Source organism: Panulirus ornatus, chromosome 28 (genome assembly GCF_036320965.1).
Source record: "Panulirus ornatus isolate Po-2019 chromosome 28, ASM3632096v1, whole genome shotgun sequence".
Lineage (NCBI taxonomy): Eukaryota > Metazoa > Arthropoda > Malacostraca > Decapoda > Palinuridae > Panulirus > Panulirus ornatus.
The window spans coordinates 18,463,236-18,482,433 of NC_092251.1; the positions used below are offsets into that span (position 1 = coordinate 18,463,236).

General features: G+C 41.0%; 1 protein-coding gene across 2 annotated transcripts in view; it reads left to right on the forward strand.

Moving 5' to 3' along the window:
* Hira (histone cell cycle regulator-like protein) overlaps positions 1-19,198 on the forward strand; it is a 539,085-nt gene that overhangs the window by 144,768 nt on the left and 375,119 nt on the right. For both annotated transcript variants that reach the window (XM_071678795.1, XM_071678796.1), the window contains exons 2-4: positions 2,026-2,168; positions 11,958-12,093; positions 18,281-18,454. In XM_071678795.1, coding sequence (XP_071534896.1) covers positions 2,026-2,168; positions 11,958-12,093; positions 18,281-18,454 — 453 coding nt within the window. The remainder of the gene's footprint in view (positions 1-2,025; positions 2,169-11,957; positions 12,094-18,280; positions 18,455-19,198) is intronic.

Genomic DNA, 19,198 nt, shown 5'->3' on the forward strand with positions numbered 1-19,198 from the left:
AATGCATGGAAGGAGAGAACATTATCTCAGAAAGCAAATTTGTGTGTGTTTGAAGGAATAGTAGTTCCAATAACGTTATATATTTGTGAGGCATAGGATATAGATTGGTTTGTACGGAGGAGGGTGGAAATGAAATGTTTGAGGATAATATGTGGTGTGAGGTAGTTCGATCGAGTAAGTAATGAAAGGGTAAGAGAGATGTGTGGTAATAAAAAGAGTGTGGTTGAGAGAGCAGAGGAGTGTGTGTTGAAATGGTTCAAACATATGGAGAGAATGAGTGAGGAAAGATTGACAAAGAGAATATATGTGTCAGAGGTGGAGGGAACAAGAAGCGGGACACCAAACTGGAGGTGAAGGATGGAGTGAAAAATATTTTAAGTGATAGGGGCCTGAACATGTAGGAGGGTGAGAGGTATGCAAGGAATAGAGTGAATTGGAACATGTGGTATATCGGGATGGCGTGCTGTCGTTGGACTGAATCAGGGTATGTGAAATGTCTGGGGTAAACTATGGAAAGGTTTGTGGGCCCTGGATGTGGATATGGAGATGTGGTTTCAGTGCATATGACAGCTAGAGACTGTGAGAATGAATGTGGCCTTTTTTCTCTGCTTTCCTGGTGCTACCTCACTGAAGTGGGGGGTAACGATGCTGTTTCCTGTGGGTTGGGGTATTTGTATTCATACTTGCTTCCCTGGAAATGAGATGTTTGAGGACAATGTGTGGTGTGAGGTGGTTTGATCGAGTAAGTAACGTAAGGGTAAGAGAGATGTGTGGAAATAAAAAGAGCGTGGTTGAGAGAGCAGAAGAGGGTGTTTTGAAATGGTTTGGGCACATGGAGAGAATGAGTGAGGAAAGGTTGACCAAGAGGATATATGTGTCGGAGGTGGAGGGAACGAGAAGTGGGAGACCAAATTGGAGGTGGAAAGATGGAGTGAAAAAGATTTTGTGTAATCGGGGCCTGAACATGCAGGAGGGTGAAAGGAGGGCAAGGAATAGAGTGAATTGGATCGATGTGGTATACCGGGGTTGACGTGCTGTCAGTGGATTGAATCAAGGCATGTGAAGCGTCTGGGGTAAACCATGGAAAGCTGTGTAGGTATGTATATTTTGCGTGTGTGGAGGTATGTATATACATGTGTATGGGGGTGGGTCGGGCCATTTCTTCGTCTGTTTCCTTGCGCTACCTCGCAAACGCGGGAGACAGCGACAAAGCAAAAAAAAAAAAAAAAAAAAAAAAAAAAACGCTTCCCTTCATCCATTCCTGTTGCTACCCTGCCACACAAGAAATATCATTGCTGCCCCTTTACTTCAGCGAGGTAGTGCCAGAAAAAGAGGCAAAAATGGCCACATTCGGTCATACTTAGACTCTATCACCTGTGACTATATTCAGGATTCCTCTGAGTAATGGTTGCAGTAAAACCAGTATTTAATGAAGCTTGAAGTTTATATTTATACCAAAGTCATGAAGCTTGGATTAGAGGTCCAACAGCATGTTCCTGATGGAATTATTTGAATCCATGTGTGTATAAACCTGCATTGGTATTTATTGAATATGAAAATGAATTTTATTGAAGCTTGTTCTTTGGAAACCTTTAACTCAACCTTGCAAGAGAAATGTAAACACTTTATCAAGTTTAAGAAATTAACTTTGGCTGTAAGTTTTTTTTTTTTTTGAAGTATTTCACAGATGTTTAAGGTAGTAGTGCAAGCAGTAGTACTTCAGTAAATATATACTATGTTGTACTTCATATTTGATTTTAAAGGGTAATTTCATTTTCTTCTTGTACATTGCTTTAGAGTGTTTCATATTCATATGTGCTGAAGAGGCACTTTTGAAAATGAAATACTAATGAGCAACATGTATGTAATGGAGATTTTATTGGTTTAAATGTTTCAGTATTTTGACAGAGTGTCTGCAACTTTAATTTTTCAGTGAACACTTAATCCTGTGAGAATCCACTGGTACATCTTAAATCATATAGTATAAGTAAAAAGTTTTGTATTTAATGCAAGTTTGTGTTGCAGGGAGCAAGGCCATCTTTAGTGTAGATTTGCACCCAGATGGTTCACGTTTTGCAACTGGAGGACAAGGTCAGGATTCATCTGGACGAGTTGTGGTGTGGAACATCAAACCAGTTGTGTCTGAAAAAGATGAAGAGGATGAGAAGGTAATACTGCACACCAAAATTGATATATAATTGAGAGGGTGAAGGCATGTACAGAGCATCAGATTGGGGAAGAGCAAAGTGGTTTCAGAAGTGATTGAGGATGTGTGGATCAGGTGTTTGCTTTGAAAAATGCATGTGAGAAATACTTGGAAAAGCAAATGGATTTGTATGTAGCATTTATGGATCTGAAGGCATATGATAGAGTTGATAGAGACGCTCTGTGGAAGGTATTAAGAATACATGGTGTGGGAGGTAAGTTGTTAGAAGCAATGAAAAGTTTTTATCGAGGATGTAAGGCATGTGTACGAGTAGGAAGAGAGGAAAGTGATTGGTTCTCAGTGAATGTTGGTTTGCGGCAGGGGTGCGTGATATCTCCATGATTGTTTAATTTGTTTATGGATGGGGTTGTTAGAGAGATAAATGCAAGAGTGTTGGAAAGAGGGGCAAGTATGCAGTTTGTTGTGGATGAGAGAGCTTGGGAAGTGAGTCAGTTGTTGTTCGCTGATGATACAGCGCTGGTAGCTGATTCCTGTGAGAACCTGCAGAAGCTGGTGACTGAGTTTGGTAAAGTGTGTGAAAGAAGAAAGCTGAGAGTAAATATGAATAAGAGCAAGGTTATTAGGTACAGTAGGGTTGAGGGACAAATCAATTGGGAGGTAAGTTTGAATGGAGAAAAACTGGAGGAAGTGAAGTGTTTTAGATATCTGGGAGTGGATCTGGCAGTGGATGGAACCATGGAAGCGGAAGTGAATCATAGGGTGGAGGAGGAGGCGAAAGTTCTGGGAGTGTTGAAAAATGTGTGGAAGTCGAGAACACTATCTTGAAAAGCAAAAATGGCTATGTTTGAAAGAATAGTGGTTCCAACAATGTTATATGGTTGTGAGGCGTGGGCTATAGATAGAGTTGTGCAGAGGGGGGTGGATGTGCTGGAAATGAGATGTTTGAGGACAATATGTGGTGTGAGGTGATTTGCTCGAGTAAGTAATGAAAGGATAGGAGAGATGTGTGGAAATAAAAAGAGTGTGGTTGAGAGAGCAGAAGAGTGTGTTTTGAAATGGTTTGGTCACATGGATAGAATGAGTGAGGAAAGATTGACCAAGAGGATGTATGTGTCGGAGGTGGAGGGAACGAGGAGAAGTGGGAGACCAAATTGGAGGTGGAAAGATGGAGTGAGAAAGATTTTGAGTGATCGGGGCCTGAGCATGCAGGAGGGTGAAAGGCGTGCAAGGAATAGAGTGAATTGGAACGATGTGGTATACCGGGGTCGACGTGCCGTCAATGGATTGAACCAGGGCATGTGAAGCGTCTGGTGTAAACCATGGAAAGTTGTGTGGGGCCTGGATGTGGAAAGGGAGCTGTGGTTTCGGTGCATTATACATGACAGCTAGAGATTGAGTGTGAACGAATGTGGCCTTTGTTGTCTTTTCCTAGGGCTATCTTGCGCACATGTGTGGCGGGGTGGCAACGGGAATGAATAAGGGCAGACAGTATGAATTATGTACATGTGTATATGTGTATATGTCTGTGTGTGTGTGTATATATATGTATACATTGAGACGTATAGATATGTATTTGTGCTTTGTGTGGACTTGTATGTATATACATGTGTATGTGGGTAGGCTGGGCCATTCTTTCGTCTGTTTCCTTGCGCTACCTCGCCTACGCGGGAGACAGCGACAAAGTTTAATAAATATAAAATAAAAAAAAAAATTTTAGTTGGCTGATATCACTCTTCTGTTTATGAAGTGCAAGGTAATTATATTTATGATATAGATTGCTGGCAGCTATATGCTACTTTTACTTAACTCAACTCTGCAACTTGTGAAGGTAAATGAGAAGGCTCCATAATCATTATTTTTCATTAAAAAAGTTGTATTTCATCTTCGTATGTTCACAGAAAGCCTGCTGAAAAAAGACACAATAATATAGAATGCCGTATTCATTTGAGAATTGTCCAATCATATGTCAGCTTTCTAGAAGTACTTTTGTACAGCATATCTTACATGTGGTTTTTTGAAACATCCTTAGGATTGCTTGAGTCATAAGCATAGCTTGTTTGTCTTTGTGCAGACAGTGAGACATTGTGTACTGGATCACAGAGGCCACAGGTATTCATGTACAGTAACAGATTGTTAAGTATGATGGATGTCATTATAGTGGCTACAGTAGTAAATTGGCACATAATTCATCCTCCAGTAATGATTGATAGACACAGTTATGTTACTTTTAATGCATAAAAAGAAAAACATCAAAGCTTTAGCAACTCTGAAAAGAAACTAGGGAAAGTTAGATGTATGTGGTGTGTTTCATGTGTGGTGTATGTATACTGTGGTGATTATGTATGTAATCTATGTATGTTATACACTTTGTGGATGATAGACATGTTTGTTGAAAATTATATAAAGAACATTTTGTTTACCAATAAATGTTTTACTGTCTAGTTCCATACTGAAGTATGTATGTGGAAAGTGGTGAGTTTACTTTGATGACTGTGGTGTCATTATGATTGTGATCATTTTAAAAGCCAAATAGATTTAGTAATTTCTAGTTTGTAATTTCATCCCAAACTTTTATCTTCTTTTCTTTTACATACTTGTTCACTGTTTCCCACATTAGTAAGTTAGCACTGGAAGCAAACAAAGGAATGGCCTCAGTTGCTCACCTGTGCTTTCTTGATGTTATTCAGATGTGCTGAAACCAGAGCTCCTTATCCACACCCAGGCCCTGCAGATCATTCCATAATTTCCCTTGGCTGTTTCATATACCCTGATTTAGACAATTGAGAGCTTATTGCCCCATATATACCAGATTACTCCACTTCACCCTATCCTTTGCATGCTTCACAGCCTCCTGCATGTTCAGACCCTGAGCACTAAAAGCTTCTCTGACTCCATCCTTCTACCTCCTCCTTGGTTTCTCCCTTTATTTGTTCCTTCCACTGCTGAACATGCATGCCCTCTTAGTCATTGTCTCCTTACTTATCCATTCCATATGTCTAAGCCATTTCAGCACACCACATTCACCTCTCATACACACTCGCTTTTATACCACGCCTCTCTCTTATCCTATCATTTCTTAGTCACCATTCCTCATACCACTTATTGTCTTAAGACATTTAAATTCCAACATTTTCACCCTCTTCCATTGTCTCTAGACATTTGATTTCCAACACATTCACCCTCTTTCACACTTTGTCATCTAGGGCCCATGCCCTACATTCATGCAACATTGATGGGAACATTGTAATATCAAACATGCCCATATGCCGTCTTGAACAGTTGTTGACTGGTTGGTAAGGATATTTAGTGTATGTATGGTTCATGGTGAAGTGCCTGAGGATTGGCTGAATGCATGCATAGTGCCATTGTACAAAGGCAAAGAGGATAGAGGTGAGTGTTCATATCTCAGAGGTAGAAGTTTGTTGAGTATTCCTGGGAAATTATATGGGAGGGTATTGATTGAGAGGGTGAAGGCATGTACAGAGCATCAGATTGGGGAAGAGCAGTGTGGTTTCAGAAGTGGTAGAGGATATGTGGATCAGGTGTTTGCTTTGATGAATGTATGTGAGAAATACTTAGAAAAACAGATGGATCTGTGTGTAGCATTTATGGATCTGGAGAAGGTTTTAAGAGTATGTGGTGTGGGAGGTAAGTTGCTAGAAGCAGTGAAAAGTTTTTATCAAGGATGTAAGGCATGTGTACGAGTAGGAAGAGAGGAAAATGATTGGTTCCCAGTTAATGTCGGTTTGTGGCAGGGATGTTTGATGTCTCCATGGTTGTTTAATTTGTTTATGGATTGGGTTGTTAGGGAGGTAAATGCAAGAGTTTTGGAGAGAGGGGCAAGTATGCAGTCTGTTGGGGATGAGACAGTTGTTTGCTGATGATACAGTGCTGGTGGTTGATTCGTGTGAGAAACTGCATAATTTGGTGACTGAGTTTGGTAAAGTGTGTGAAAGTAGAAAGCTGAAAGTAAATGTGAGTAAGAGCAAGGTTATTAGGTTCAGAAGGGTTGAGGGACAAGTAAATTGGGAGGTAAGTTTGAATGGAGAAAAACTGGAGGAAGTGAAGTGTTTTAGATATCTGGGAGTGGATTTAGCATCGGATGGAACCATTGAAGCAGAAGTGAGTCACAGGGTGGGGGAGGGGAGAAGGTACTGGGAGCATTGAAGAATGTGTGTAAGGCGAGAACTTTATCTTGGAGAGCAAAATTGGGTATATTTGAAGGAATAGTGGTTCCATCAATGTTAAAAGGTTGCAAGGCGTGGGCTATAGATAGGGTTGTGTGGAGGAGGGTGGATGTGTTGGTAATGAAATGTTTAAGGACAATATGTAGCGTGGAGTGGTTTGATCGAGTAAGTAATGAAAGGGTAAGAGAGATGTGTGGTAATGAAAAGAGTGTGGTTGAGAGAGCAGAAGAGGGTGTATTGAAATGGTTTGGACACATGGAGAGATTGAGTGTGGAAAGATTGACAAATAGGGTATATGCATCAGAGGTGGAGGGAACAAGGAGAAGTGGGAGACCAAATTGGGGATGGAAGGATGGAATGAAAAAGATTTTGAGCAATCGGGGCCTGAACATGCAGGAGGGTGAGAGATGTGCAAGGAAGAGCATGAATTAGAACGATGTGGTATACCGGGGTCGACATGCTGTCAGTGGATTGAAACAGGGCATTTGAAGTGTCTGGGGTAAATCATGGAAAGTTTTGAGAGGCCTGAATGTGGAAAGAGAGCTGTGATTTCGGTGCATTACACATGACAGCTAGAGACTGAGTGCAAACGAATGTGGCCTTTTTTGTTTATTCCTAGTGCTACCTCATGCGCATGCATGGGAGAGGGGGTGCTCTTTCATGTGTGGCGGGATGGTAAGAGGAATGAATGAAGGCAGCATGTATGAATATGTACGTGTGTATATATGTATATGTCTGTGTATGTATGTATGTATACATTGAAGTGTATAGGTATGTATAAGTGCGTGTGTGGGCGTTTATGTATATATATGAGTATATATTTCATTTATATCTATTTATACTTATTTGCTGTCTCCCATGTTTGTGAGGTAGCAAAAAAAAACAGACGAAAGAATGGCCCAACCCACCCACATACACATGTATATACATAAATGCCCACACACACACATATACATACCTATACATTTCAACATATATATACATATACATACACAGACATATACATATATACACAGGTACACATGCACACTCATACTTGCTGCCCCCATCCATTCCCATCCTTCGTCATTCTGCCACACATGAAACGGTGAGTTTATAGAAGCAGTGAAAAGTTGTTACCAAGGATGTAAGGCATGTGTACGAGTAGGAAGAGAGGAAAGTGATTGGTTTCCAATGAATGTTGGTTTGCAGCAGGGGTGCATGATGTCTCCATGGTTGTGTAATTTGTTTATGGATGGGGTAGTTAGGGAGGTTAAAGTAAGAGTTTTGGAGAGAGGGGCAAGTATTCAGTCTGTTGTGGATGAGAGGGCTTGGAAAGTTACTTAGTTGTTTGCTGATGATAGAGTGATGATGGCTGATTTGGGTGAGAAACTGCATTAGTTGGTGACTGAGTTTGGTAAAGTGTGTGAAAGAAGAAAGCTGAGAGTAAATGTGAATATGAGCGAGGTTGTTAGGTTCAGTAGGGTTGGAGGACAAGTTAATTGGGAGGTAAGTTTAAATGGAGAGAGACTGGAGGAAGTGAAGTGTTTTAGATATCTGGGAGTGGATTTGGCAGCGGATGGAACCTTGGAAGCGGAAGTGAGTCATAAGGTGGGCAGGGGGCGAAGGTTCTGGGAGCTTTGAAGAATGTGTGGAAGGCAAGAACATTATCTTGGAGGGCAAAAATGGGTATGTTTGAAGGAATAGTTGTTCCAATAATTTTATATGGTTGCGAGGCATGGGCTATAGATAAGGTTGTGCAGAGGAGGGTGGATATTTTTAAAATTGATGTTCGAGGACAATATGTGTTTTGAGGTGGTTTGATCGAGTAAGTAATGAAGGGGTGAGAGAGATGTGTGGTAATAAAAAGGGTGTGGTTGAGAGAGCAGAAGAGAGCATTTTGAAGTGGTTTAATCACATGGAAAGAATGAGTGAGGAAAGATTGACAAAGAGGATATATGTGTCAGAGGGAGAGGGAATGAGGAGAATCAGGAGACCAATTTGGAGGTGGAAAGATGGAGTGAAAAAGATTTTGAGCGATTGGGGCCTGAACATATTGGAGGGTAAAAGGCATGCAAGGAATAGAGTGAATTGGAACGATGTGGTATACCGGGGTTGACATGCTCTCATTGGATTGAAACATGGCATGTGAAGCGTCTGGGGTAAACTATGGAAAGTTTTGTGGGGCCTGGATGTGGAAAGGGAACTGTGGTTTTGGTGTGTTACTCATGAAAGTTAGAGACTGAGTGTGAACGAATGTGGCCATTGTCGTCTTTTATTTGCGCTACCTCGCGAGGGAGCGTGGGAGATGCTATTTCATGTGTGGCGAACTGGCGAAGGGAATGGATGAAGACAGCAAGTATGAATATGTACATGTGTATATATGTATATTTATGTGTATGTATACATATGTATACGTTGAAATGTATAAGTATGTATATGTGCGTATGTGGCCATTTATGTATGTATATGTGTGTGTGGGTGGGTTGGACAATTCTTTCGTCTGTTTCCTTGTGCTACCTCACTGATCTAGGAGACAGCGATTAGATATATTTATTTTACTTAATCGCCTATACACACCTATACATAATCATACATATTCATGTATAGACTTGTAATACATATACATACGTATTGATATATACACTTGTACATATTCATACTTACCATCATCTATACCTGGCACCACCCTTCCCCACAGGAATCAGCATTGCCATCCATGTGCCAGTGAAGTAGCACCAGTTAACAAACTAAGAAAGGCCATGCCTGCTCACATCCCTACATGAGCTATCATGTGTAATGCATCGAAACCACACCTCCCTATCCACATCCAGGCCCTACAGACCTTTCCATAGCTTTCCCCAGATGTTTCACATGCCCTGGTTCAGTCCATTGATGAAACATTGACCCCAGTATACCATATTGTTCTAATTCACTCTATTCCATGCACACCTTCCACTGTCTTGCATGCTCAGGCCCCGACCACTCAGAATCTTTTTCACTCCATCCTTCCACCTCCAGTTTAGTCTCCTGGCTCTCCTTGTTGCCTCCACTTCTGGCACACATATCCTCTTTGTCGATCTTTGTCAATCTTTCCTCTCTCATTGTCTCATCTCAGCACATCCTCTTCTGCTCTCTCAGACCAACTCTTTTTATAAACATCTCTCTCATCCTTTTACTACTTAATCAAATCACCTCACACCTTCATCTTATATAATGTCAGCCACCTTTCTGTTCATCCATGGTTAACTAGATCCAACTCTTCAAGAAGGGATAATGTTAGAAGGGGATAAAAAGTGTCTGAATGGTAAACTTGGCCCTGCCAGTATGTCTTGAAATCTTGCATATAGACACATTTTCTTGCTTCCAGGCAAAAGTATGGGTCTTGTCTTCCTGGGACAATGTCTTAGGACCTATGGTTAGGTACTGAAAGAGGCAAAATATCACACTGAGCAGAAATAATAAGAATATCATGAAATACAAGGACAGTGGGCAAAAGTTGCATTCCTCCACTCTCAATACCATGGGATAACTGAGGCAGTAATTCATGTCCTTGGACCCTAAGACTGTACAAAGCTAGTAGACATATGATATCCCCACCATAAATGGACTCCTATGGTGTAGCGGTTAGTGTTCCTGACTGTGATGCATTCAGAGGCTACCCTTGGTCAAGCACATAAGTTCAAATCCTGGTTGTGGCAGTTGGCCCACAGTTAACCCAGCTGTTCATCCATCCTAGGGGTTGGTTGATAAAATTGGTACCTGGCTTATGCTAGGATATATGTATATAGCATTAGTGGGATGGCTTTGATTAAGGCCCCAGCTGCCCATGCTGTTTCAGCTAGAAAAAAAAAGTTTTAGGATTTGTTCTTTAAATAGAACCTCATACTGAACTGCCAGAATTATACATGGTTAAGAATAACCAGAAATGCTCAAACCGGCTCTATACATCTCACTGGGACTAGCTCAGGACTAAGCATTTGCTGTGATTGCTTTACGGTTCCCACATCTTGGTTTCTTGACTGCAACTACAGCAGTATCTCAGGGATTCCAGTTTTGCAGCCCTCTATAATGATATGGTGAGGCTGCAGGCCAAAAGGTTATATTCTCGGTAAACAAATTCTTTCCTGCAGGAAGCAAGATCTTGTAAGAGCACTTCCTTAAGAACATCTCAGTTTTTAGTTTGGTAGCCTGATGCAAAAACCTTCAAAAACTCATGCCATGAAGATCCTTAGTGACTTTCTTGATTGAAGTTTTAAATCAAGGATGGGCCTTCCATTCTTTAGAGTGTCATATACATATGTGCAGGGCCTTGGATAGATGTACAAAGTCCTTTTTTGGCAAGGAATGAGCTATTGGTCTCATGGTTTTTTTTGTCTGTCAGAATGCTCTAAATCTGATGCGGATTTTTGTTTGTGGTATTTATGATTGACAGTACTGTGGGTATCTGCTGCTTGATGAGTAAGGCCCCTGCAAATTCCATAGAGGTATTTGGTAAGATTCTCTCCATATCTACATCAAAAGGCCTTTGTCTCCAAACCTCTTATATCTTAGAAGTACAGCATGTAATGTTTGGGTAAATACTCCATCAAGATCAGACAGTGTCATGAGAAATGGCAGTAGGGAAGAAGGCTTTCAGTAGGATCCTTTCCTTAGAACTAGCTCCTCAGGTACATCTCTCTCTCACCAGAAGCAATTAATTTCTGCTGATAGATGTTTTTCTGTTTTTAGATGTGGTGTCAGTTGCAAGAGATGCTTTATCCTTGTCTTGGTTTTATTGTAATGAGATTTATCCTTTTCCCCCATCACACCATCTGGGAAAAGTTCTCAGTTAGTTGGTTTCAGGGATTATTAATGCTGGGTGTCCTCAAGTGGGACATACAGGAATGGATGAAGGCAACATGTATGAATATGTACATGTGTATATATGTATATGTCTGTGTATGTATATGTATGTATACATTGAAATGTATAGGTATGTATATTATGTTTGAGCATTTATATATATACATGTGTATGTGGGTGGGTTGGGCCATTCTTTCATCTGTTTCTTTGCACTACCTTGCTAACATAGGAGACAGCGACAAAGTATAATGAGTAAATAATTAACAGATATGTGTAGATGTGTTTTCGTAGGGGAAGTGTTTTGAGAGGAGTGTAACTGTGTATGGTGTATGTTTCCTGCTGATGGAACATGAATAGGATAGATTAGTTTCAAGATAATTCTTGGAAGTGTTTTCTTCAGCACTGCTTGATGCAAGACAGGATGAATTATAATGTGCAGGGGAAATTGTATTGCTTTCCAAGGGAGGATGAGTGTTCATATGGTTGAGATTGTCTAAAACTGTTAGTTTGCAGCCAAGTAAGTGTTTATACATACTGCTCTGTTTTTGGCTTTGTAATATAGATGTTCATTTTTATTTGGTATGACAATTCTCAGCCGTACTTAAGATGACACTTTTTGAACAAAGAGGCCAAGTTTGAGAGTTCTCACTTCGGCAGTAGCATCAAACCAATCAGTTTCACATTATGGAAGCTTTTCACCTAGATTTTGCTTTTAGAATAACATGCCGTGAATAGTATAGTATTGTTGTTCAGTAACTAATTGATACAATTTCCTTTAGGTGCCCAAGCTGTTGTGTCAACTGGATCAGCATTTAGGGTGTGTGAATAGTGTACGTTGGTCATGTAATGGCCGTTTCTTAGCCACAGCTGGAGATGATAAAGTTATTATCATCTGGCAACAAAGCAGTTATGGAGGTGAGTTGTCTGTTTATTAAGGTTCACCAAAACTCTATGAAGGTCTTTAGTTTGTATTAATATTACTGAAACATGAAATAGATTATGTGTCTCTCTCTCACATATCAAAAGGGCTGTGAATACTTAAGAAAGTAACTGTGTACACTAAGGCAGTTCAGAAGTCATATAAACATTCATCCTTTGTTTTTTAAAGAAGCTGAATTTAGATTGTTGTAATCATTCTGTTGTGACAGATTTTAATGCAGCAAAATGTATTGTAGTTTTGAATAATAATTGTGGTGGGAGTATGTGATAGAGTGTAAGAAAGTAAACTCTAGATTGATGTGGGTAAAACTGAAAGTGGATGGAGAGAGATGGGTGATTATTGGTGCATATGCACCTGGGCATGAGAAGAAAGATCATGAGAGGCAAGTGTTTTGGGAACAGCTGAGTGATTATGTTAGTAGTTTTGATGCAAGAGACTGGATTATAGTGATGGGTGATTTGAATGCAAAGGTTAGTAATGTGGCAGTTGAGGGAATAATTAGTGTACATGGGGTGTTCATTGTTGTAAATGGAAATAGTGAAGAGCTTGTAGATTTGTGTGCTGAAAAAGGACTGGTGACTAGGAATACCTGGTTTAAAAAGAGAGATATACATAAATATATGTATGTAAGTAGGAGAGATGGCCAGAGAGCATTATTAGATTACATGTTGATTGATAGGCGCGTGAAAGAAAGACTTTTGGATGTTAATGTGCTGAGAGGTGCAACTTGAGGGATGTCTGATCATTATCTTATGGAGGCGAAGGTGAAGATTTGTAGAGGTTTTCAGAAAAGAAGAGAGAATGTTGGGGTGAAGAGAGTGGTAAGAGTAAGTGAGCTTGGGAAGGAGACTTGTGTAAGGAAGTACCAGGAGAGACTGAGTGCAGAATAGAAAAAGGTGAGAGCAAAGGACGTAAGGGGAGTGGGGGAGGAATGGGATGTATTTAGGGAAGCAGTGATGGCTTGCACAAAAGATGCTTGTTGCATGAGAAGCATGGGAGTTGGGCAGATTAGAAAGAGTAGTAAGTGGTTGGATGAAGAAGTAAGATTATTAGAGAAAGAGAAGAGAGAGGCATTTGGACGAGTTTTGCTGGGAAATATTAGGGAGAATAGAAAGATGTTTTGGAAGGAGGTAAATAAAGTACGTAAGACAAAAGTACAAATGGGAACATCGTTGAACGGGGCTAATGGGGAAGTGATAACAAGTAGTGGTGATGTGAGAAGGAGATGGAATGATTATTTTGAAGGTTTGTTGAATGTGTTAGATGATAGAGTGGCAGATATAGGGTGTTTTGGTCGAGGTGGTGTGCGAAGTGAGAGGGTTAGGGAGAATGATTTGGTAAACAGAGGAGAGATAGGAAAAGCTTTGCGGAAGATGAAAGCCGGCAAGGCAGTGGGTTTGAATGGTATTGCAGTGGAATTTATTAAAAAAGGCGGTGACTGTGTTGTTGACTGGTTGGTAAGGATATTTAATGTATGTATGACTCATGGTGTGGTGCCTGAGGATTGGCAGAATGTATGCATAGTGTCATTATACAAAGGCAAAGGAGATAAATGTGAGTGCTCAAATTACAGAGGTATAAGTTTGTTGAGTATTCCTGGGAAATTATATGGGAGAGTATTGATTGAAAGGTTGAAGGTATGTACAGAGCATCAGATTGGGGAAGTGCAGTGTGGTTTCAGAAGTGGTAGAGGATGTGTGGATCAGGTATTTACTTTGAAGAATGTATGTGAGAAATACTTAGAAAAGCAGGTGGATTTGCATGTAGCATTTATGGATCTGGAGAAGCCATATCATAGAGTTGATAGCGATGCTCTGTGGAAGGTCTTAAGAATATATGGTGTGGGAGGCAAATTGTTAGGAGCAGTGAAAAGTTTTTATTGAGGATGTAAGGCATGTGTTTGAGTTGTTTGATTTGTTTATGGATGGGGTTGCTAGGGAGGTGAATGCAAGAGTTTTGGAAAGTGGGGCAAGAATGCAGTCTCTTGTGGATGAGAGAGCTTGGAAAGCGAGTCAGTTGTTGTTCGCTGATGATACAGTGCTGGTGGCTGATTCGTGTGAGAAACTGCAGAAGCTGATGACTGAGTTTGGTAAAGTGTGTGAAAGAAGAAAGTTAAGAGTAAATGTGAATTAGAGCAAGGTTATTAGGTACAGTAGGGTTGAGGGACAAGTCAATTGGGAGGTAAGTTGAATGGAGAAAAACTGGAGGAAGTAAAGTGTTTTAGATATTTGGGAGTGGATTTGGCAGTGGATGGAACCGTGGAAGTGGAAGTGAATCATAGTGTGGTGGAGGGGGGGCGAAAGTTCTGGGAGCATTGAAGAATTTTTGGAAGTCGAGAACATTATCTTGGAAAGCAAAAATGGGTAAGATTGAAGGAATAGTGGTTCCAGTAATGTTATATGGTTGCAAGGCGTGGGCTATGGATAGAGTTGTGCAGAGGAGGGTGGATGTGCTGGAAATGAGATGTTTGAGGACAATGTGTGGTGTGAGGTGGTTTGATCGAGTAAGTAATAATAGGGTAAGAGAGATGTGTGATAATAAAAAGAGTGTGGTTGAGAGAGCAGAAGAGGGTGTTTTGAAATGGTTTGGTCACACGGAGAGAATGAGTGAGGAAAGATTGACAAAGAGGATATATGTGTCAGAGGTGGAGGGAACGAGAAGTAGGATACCAAATTGGAGGTGGAAAGATGGAGTGAGGAAGATTTTGAGTGATCGGGGCCTGAACATGCAGGAGGGTGAAAGGCGTGCAAGGAATAGAGTGAATTGGAACGATGTGGTATACCGGGGTCGACGTGCTGTCAGTGGATTGAGCCAGGCTGTGTGAAGCATCTGGGGTAAACCATAGAAAGTTCTATGGGGCCTGGATGTGGAAAGGGAGCTGTGGTTTCAGTGCATTATACATGAGAGCTAGAGACTGAGTGTGAATGAATGTGGCCTTTGTTGTCTTTTTCCTAGTGCTACCTCGCGCACATGCGGGGGGAGGGGGTTGTTATTTCATGTGTGGCGGGGTGGCGATGGGAATGAATAAAGGCAGACAGTATGAATTATGTACATGTGTATATAAGCATATGTCTCTGTGTGTGTATATATATGTATACGTTGAGATGTATAGGTATGTATATTTGCGTGTGTGGACATGTATGTATATACATGTGTAGGTGGGTGGGTTGGGCCATTCTTTCGTCTGTCTCCTTGTGCTACCTCGTTAATGAGGGAGACAGCGACATAGCAAAATTAAATTAGTATAAATATAATCACTTAGAAGAGCTTACGCATATGCTGGATATATAAGGGTGTTGGTAGGTATTGCAGTTGTATATCTTATATATCATATGTTATACTTTGTCGCTGTCTCCCGCGTTAGTGAGGTAGCGCAAGGAAACAGACGAAAGAATAGGCCAACCCACTCACATACACATGTATATACATAAACGCCCACACATGCACACATGTATGTATACATTATAATGTATACATTTTAATGGATACATACAGATACATACGCAGACATATACATATATACACATGTACATATTTATACTTGCTGCCTTAATCCATTCCTGTCACCACCACGCCACACATGAAATGGCACGCCTCTCCCCCTGCGTGCATGCAAGGTGGTTCTAGGAAAAGACAACAAAGGCCACATTTTTTTTTCTTTTTTTTCTTTTTTTTTGCCGCTGTCTCCTGCGTTTGCGAGGTAGCGCAAGGAAACAGATGAAAGAAATGGCCCAACCCACCCCCATACACATGTATATACATACGTCCACACACGCAAATATACATACCTACACAGCTTTCCATGGTTTACCCCAGACGCTTCACATGTCCTGATTCAATCCACTGACAGCACGTCAACCCCGGTATACCACATCGATCCAATTCACTCTATTCCTTGCCCTCCTTTCACCCTCCTGCATGTTCAGGCCCCGATCACACAAAATCTTTTTCACTCCATCTTTCCACCTCTAATTTGGTCTCCCACTTCTCCTCGTTCCCTCCACCTCCGACACATATATCCTCTTGGTCAATCTTTCCTCACTCATTCTCTCCATGTGCCCAAACCATTTCAAAACACCCTCTTCTGCTCTCTCAACCATGCTCTTTTTATTTCCACACATCTCTCTAACCCTTACGTTACTTACTCGATCAAACCACCTCACACCACACATTGTCCTCAAACATCTCATTTCCAGCACATCCATCCTCCTGCGCACAACTCTATCCATAGCCCACGCCTCGCAACCATACAGCATTGTTGGAACCACTATTCCTTCAAACATACCCATTTTTGCTTTCCGAGATAATGTTCTCGACTTCCACACATTCTTCAAAGCTCCCGGGATTTTCGCCCCCTCCCCCACCCTATGATCCACTTCCGCTTCCATGGTTCCATCCGCTGCCAGATCCACTCCCAGATATCTAAAACACTTTACTTCCTCCAGTTTTTTTCCATTCAAACTTACCTCCCAATTGACTTGACCCTCAACGCTACTGTACCTAATAACCTTGCTCTTATTCACATTTACTCTTAACTTTCTTCTTTCACATACTTTACCAAACTCAGTCACCAGCTTCTGCAGTTTCTCACATGAATCAGCCACCAGCACTGTATCATCAGCGAACAACAACTGACTCACTTCCCAAGCTCTCTCATCCCCAACAGACTTCATACTTGCCCCTCTTCCCAAAACTCTTGCATTTACCTCCCTAACAACCCCATCCATAAACAAATTAAACAACCATGGAGACATCACACACCCCTGCCGCAAACCTACATTCACTGAGAACCAATCACATTTGTTCACACTTATTCTCTAGCTGTCTTGTATAATGCACCAAAACCACAGCATCCTTTCCACATCCAGGCCCCACAAATCTTTCCATGGTTTACCCCAGATGCTTCACATGCCCTGGTTCAATCCATTGACAGCACATCAACCCCGGTATACCACATCGTTCCAATTCACTCTATTCCTTGCACACCTTTCACCCTCCTATATGTTCAGGCCCTGATCGCTCAAAATCTTTTTCACTCCATTCTTCTGCCTCCAATATGGTCTCCCACTTCTTCTCGTTCTCTCCACCTCTGACACATATATCCTCTTTGTCAATTTTTCCTCACTTATCTCTCCATGTGACCAAACCATTTTGATACACCCTCTTCTGCTTTCTCAACCACACTCTTTTTATTACCACACATCTCTCTTACCCTATTATTACTTACTCGATCAAACCACCGCACACCACATACTGTCCTCAAACGTCTCATTTCCAACACATCCACCCTCCTCTGCAAAATCCTATCTATAGTCCATGCCTCGCAACCATATAACATTGTTGGAACCACTGTTCCTTTAAACATGCCCATTTTTGCTCCAAGATAACACTTTCACCTTCCACACATTCTTCAATGCTCCCAGAACCTTTGCCCCCTCCCCCATCCTGTGACTCACTTCCGCTCCCTTAGTTCCATCCGTTGCTAAATCCACTCTCAGTTATCTAAAACACTTCACTTCTTCCGTTTTTTCTCCATTCAAACTTACCTCCCAATTAACTTGTCCCTCAGCCCTACTGAACTTAATAACCTTGCTCTTACTCACATTTACTCTCAGCTTTCTTCTTTCACACACTTTACCAAATTCAGTCACCAACTTCTGCAGTTTCTCACCCGAATCAGCCACCTGAATCAGTTGTGTATCTACTCTACAAGACAGACTTTAAGAAGGAAAAATCCCTGACTCAATATTTTGTAAGTGATCAACAGGACTCCTCTTTTCAATAAAGTAGATGGACGAACAAATAAGTGAAAGGGCTCATCACTGTTACTCAAGCATATTTCTTTGCAGTCTGTGATGCATTGATAATTTGCACGTTAAGTATGCTCTTGGCATTGTTGGGAACCACATTATTGTGTTGAATGAGTCATAGGGCACAGAATTTTATATATTTGGCAGAGGCAGATTTATCTGCTGTATTCAAAGCTTATCCTAATCTTTATGTGACACAGATTTCATTTAACCAGTAATGGCCATATAATGTTTTCTTATTTTATTTACCCATGTTCATGTTTAGCAGAGTTATAGCTTTCATCAGTTTCTTAGGCTTATTTATGAAAAAAACTGCATACACTGTTAAGCTGTGGGTCTATTTTTCTTACAGGTGGTGCAGTGTTTGGGTCAAATGTGGTGAATGTTGAGTCGTGGCGTAGTGTAGCAACTCTGCGTGGGCATGATGGTGACATTTTAGATGTAGCTTGGTCTCCGGGAGATGTTTGGTTGGCTTCGGCATCCATAGATAATAATGTCATCATCTGGAACACGGCTAAATGGCCAGGTATGCATTTTTCAATAAAAAATATCTCAGTTAAGCATGCATTGAGAATGTATTGAAACATTTATCATTACCATATTGGTTTTGTTATTCTTATTTATATTCTATTTTATATTTATTTTGCTTTGTCGCTGTCTCCTGCATCAGCGAGGTAGCGCAAGGAAATAGACGAAAGAATGGCCCAACCCACTCACATACAAATGTATATACATACACGTCCACACATGCAAATATACATACCAATACATCTTAACGTATACATATATATACACACACAGACATATACATATATACACATATACATGATTCACACTGTCTGCCCATATTCATTCCCATCGCCACCTCGCCACACATGAAATAACAACCCCCTCCCCCACATGTGTGCAAGGTAGTGCTAGGAAAAGACAACATCATTCACACTCAGTCTCTAGCTGTCATGTAATAATGCACCGAAACCACAGCTCCCTTTCCACATCCAGGCCCCACAGAACTTTCCATGGTTTACCCCAGACGCTTCACATGCCCTGGTTCAATCCATTGACAGCACGTCGACCCTGGTATACCACATCGTTCCAATTCACTCTATTCCTTGCCCACCTTTCACCCTCCTGCACGTTCAGGCCCCAATCACTCTACCAAGTGGTAGAGTGGGTGAAATGTAATAATTTGAGGGGGTTTGGGTATGTGAAAAGAACGCGAAATGGGGAGTTTACATGGAATACGTATGATAGCATGATTAAAGTGTTA